This window comes from Alligator sinensis, unplaced genomic scaffold (assembly GCF_000455745.1).
Source record: "Alligator sinensis unplaced genomic scaffold, ASM45574v1 scaffold239_2, whole genome shotgun sequence".
NCBI classification, from domain to species: domain Eukaryota; kingdom Metazoa; phylum Chordata; order Crocodylia; family Alligatoridae; genus Alligator; species Alligator sinensis.
The window spans coordinates 551,726-555,965 of NW_005842279.1; the positions used below are offsets into that span (position 1 = coordinate 551,726).

The 4,240-nt window shown below is 45.2% G+C and overlaps 1 protein-coding gene across 1 annotated transcript in view; it reads right to left on the reverse strand.

Annotated features, from left to right (window-relative positions):
• The window catches only part of ABHD12 (abhydrolase domain containing 12), a 57,228-nt gene that overhangs the window by 15,896 nt on the left and 37,092 nt on the right, over nt 1-4,240 (reverse strand). The window contains exons 7-8 of the mRNA XM_025209287.1: nt 3,342-3,471; nt 1,344-1,381 (exon numbers count right to left, since the gene is read on the reverse strand). Of these exons, the coding sequence (XP_025065072.1) occupies nt 1,344-1,381; nt 3,342-3,471 (168 nt within the window). The remainder of the gene's footprint in view (nt 1-1,343; nt 1,382-3,341; nt 3,472-4,240) is intronic.

A 4,240-nucleotide genomic window follows, 5' to 3' on the forward strand; every position in this document is an offset into this window, starting at 1 on the left:
TCTCTGCTAGCTTATGGCCATTATTTCTTGTAACCCCTGGGGGCGCCTTGGTGAATAAATACTCACCAATTCCCTTCTGTGCCCCCGTGATGAACTTACAGGCAGCCATAAGGTCGCCTCTCAACCTTCTCTTGCGGAGGCTGAAGAGGTCCAGTTTCTCTAGTCTCTCCTCGTAGGGCTTGGTCTGCAAGCCCTTAACCATACTAGTGGCCCTTCTCTGGACTCTCTCCAGGTTATCCGCATCCCTCTTGAATTGCGGTGCCCAGAATTGCACGCAGTACTCCAACTGCGCCCGATAGAGGGGAAGTATCACCTCCTTGGATCTATTCGTCATGCATCTGCTGATGCACGATAAAGTACCATTAGCTTTTCTGATGGCTTCGTCACATTGCCGACTCATGTTCATCTTGGAGTCCACTAGGACTCTGAGATCCCTTTCCACTTCCATGCCACCCAGGAGGTCATTTCCTAGGCAGTAGGTATGCTGGACATTTTTGCTCCCTAGGTGCAGCACTTTGCATTTCTCCTTGTTGAACTGCATTCTGTTGTTTTCTGCCCACTTGTCCAACCTGTCCAGGTCTGCTTGCAGCTGTTCCCTGCCCTCCGGCGTGTCCACTTCTCCCCATAGCTTTGTGTCATCTGCAAACTTGGACAGAGTACATTTCACTCCCTCGTCCAAGTCGCTGATGAAGACATTAAAGAGTATCGGTCCAAGGACCGAGGCCTGCGGGACCCCACTGCCCACACCCTTCCAGGTCGAAACCGACCCATCCACCACGACTCTCTGGGTGCGACCCTCCAGCCAATTCGCCACCCACTGGACTGCGTAGTCATCCAAGTCACAGCCTCTTAACTTGTTCACCAGTATGGGGTGGGATACCGTATCGAAGGCCTTCCTGAAGTCTAAGTACACGACATCCACCCCTCCTCCTGTATCCAGGCGTTTCGTAATCTGGTCATAAAACAGAGTAGGGCCTTAGGGGGCCTGAAGGACTGCACATGGGCCAACTGGAAGGGAGGTTCAGAACCGTGTATAACACCCTAGGCATCAGGGCACTAAATGGGCAGCCTCCCACAATTTTCCATCTTCTTTGGTCCATCAAGGCATGGCAGACGAGGCAGGGCAGACTGCCCTAGACAGGTGGGCAGGCCAATGATGAGACCCGACCCAGGTAAGGCCCCCTGTCACACCATGCTCCAGTCAAACTAAGAGAATGATAAACAAGAGCACATGACAACACTGCTGCTACAAGGAAGTCAGGGCAAGCTGAGCCTTCATCACTACAAGGTGACTGAGCAGACGTTAGTGCCACACTGAGTGCTCCTTTTTTCACTAGCCTCACCTCGTTCACAAAGGCGTCTCACTAAGTTCGTTGCAACCCTAGAAAGAAAAAAAAGTTTAGCATTAAACCAAACATTTTTATCATTCATTGCTAGAAAAGAGTAGTGCTTGCCGCCTGCCACTCCCAAAGAAAAGGCATCATATGTTGCTGCTTGAAAGACCCATTTCTGAAACAGATCTCAGGGCTTCTACATTTCTAGTCAGTGCTGGAAGCAAAGAACGCCAGTGGTGAAAGTAACACAGGTGACTGCTGGTTTGCAACTTGTAGAGAAATGGGTCTTACCCAGTCTTTGAAGCAAGCTTGAAGGACATCTCAAAAATGCTTTATTCTTTCTAATTTCATCACTTCTGTTTTTATCAGAATGCAAATTAAAGGAGCAGCTATTTGTTCAAGCTGGATTTCCTTTGGACACCCACGACAGCCAAAGGACTGGAGACACTTGAGATGCTGGATTTTAGTTTTGTTCAGATATACCAACAGTTTTGTTCAGATATACCAGTAAATTTCTTCGCTCCCTAGTTTCACATGCTCCACACACACTCCCAACATGGACTCCCCATTCCAATTGCCATTTTCTTTTCATCCCACTCTTCCCTAAGGCCCTGCGCTTCCATACTCACATGTTCTTCCTGCCTTGAGGTCACCAATGATTCTGCAAGAGCCCCTTTTGCCAGTGAATTCAAGTAACCCTCCCTCTGGGATATACAGCCACAGAGTATATACCTTTCTGTTTCACAGGGAAGATCATGAGGATGCTCTGCCCCAGAGCCATCTAACGGGCAGCCCACGATCCACATGAGGCTTGTGAGTGGTTAAATTGCGGCCTGCAACACTTATCAGCATAGCTACTGGAGCTGTTGCATTGGCACGGCTCTGGAACCCACACTACTACAGATCTGTGCCAGTAAGTTGAGGACACCAGTCATTTGTAAAGAAAGCCCTGTATTTATTGATTAAAAGGAGGATGTTTGCAAAACTAGAAGAGGTAAACAGATGCAATGTAATGAAACAACTGCATTCTCCTGCTTGGGTAGGGTTTTGGCAGTATTCTGAAGGGGAAAAAAAACATTTAAAACTAGACACTTGTGCGCTCTCATAAATCTAAAGATTCCAGCATTTCCCTTGTGGGTTTGCCTATCAATATATTTCACATTAGAATACTTGATAGCTAGTCTTGACAGATTTGGGAATGAAAATCTTGACAGTAGTCCCATTTCTAATATTCAACATTTCTCCAGTGTAATTCCTTCACTCCATTCTGGGATGAGCTCTATAATGCCATTAAAAAAGTCAGCTCTCAACAGAAACTTCTTCAGTTCTAAAGTGGGCAAGTTAAATTTCCAAGCAGCTTAATATGAAAAAATAGCTTGACAATTAATTGACAGAATGATGAATATAAAATAGTTAAAAAATACATTAAGTTTTGTTGTTGCTTACACCTTTTAAAGAATAATTTTTCATACTGCCTTTCTACAAGTTAAAAACCACCATTTTAATAACTTAATTACCCCAATATTTTTCTGGAAATCATGTATACATTTGAGAATTAAGATCTGACTGAACAAGATTTTATTCTTGCAGACAGAGATCAAGCTGTCAGTGTGTATAAACACAAATATAGGGGTAAATTCATCACTGGTGGGAAGAGGTGCAGCACAATGGTTGTCCCTGGAGTCATGCTGCTTACAGTACCAATCATTTCACTTCATAATCTGCTTGCTATTTCTCTTTGGTGACCTGGAGTCATGCTGATTTTACCACCTTCTAGTTTCCAATATGGTTGCCCTGGGAATCAAGACTCCAAGGTCTATCCCTTCATAACCATTCATCATCCTAGTTCCTATGTTGAAGAGCCAAGAAACTGTCTTGCAGCAATTACACTCACAGATTCAGAGCCAAACCAATGGCAAAAAAAGAAAGGATTGTAACATACATCTTGTTAGTCTAAGTCAATATTTATCTACTCTTAGTATTCTAAAGAGGTGATAAGCATCTTACCCAGTGCCTAAGGAATGCCCCCATATATAGAGAGGATTGTCTCCACTTCTTGCCTTTATCCAGTCAAACACATGAAGGGCATCATAGGTCATCCCTCTCTCAGAAGGAGTGCCTACTGAATCTCCCCACCCTGGAACACAGAAATATTTTACTCTAGGATTGCATGTAAACCATCCAGAACAATAAGCCATTGCTTACATCTTCAGAAATGAGCTGCCTGCCTACAGCTGCAAAGGTTTTTGAAGTATGAAAAAATACCTGCCTGCTGCATTGTACCTATGCATCAGACTAAGGCTGGAAAGGAACAAGCAGCCTGACATGGTGCAGGGTCTCAGTTTATGATCCTTGAATTGCCTCCAATCAGTTGAAAGCCCCGACTGAGCTCTCACTGTTAAAACTCAGTAGCTGCTTGTTGCCAAGCAGATTCTGTGGGCTTAGCAGACAGTGGAAACAAAAGCTGGCACCTGCCATGGAAGCTACTGAGGCCAAACTCATGCCTGGAGAAGTACAGCTTCCAGATTGAAAGACTTCTACTCACGTATTATTCAATTTGTAAGTTGTAACAGCTTAAAAAGCATCAGAGAACTGGGCATGGAGTAGCAAAACAAGCACCTTCCTTACAGCTGTCACCCTGCCAACTGTTGATCAATGCCTCATGCACTTCTCCAGCCCGCCTGCAATTTCCCCTGATCAGTGTACACAGGATCCCTTCTCCTGCTCCCTGTGTGACAGCATACTCTGCATTGTTTCTGACAACTGAGAAGCAAGCAAAGAAGCAGACAGCAGTCACCAAGCACTCTTATGGCATGCAAAAACCTCCTATAGAGATACTCAATGTTGCCCCCTGACAGTAGCAGATACCTTGGTGACATGGGTCTGCCAGCCCTTTCCCTTTCCCT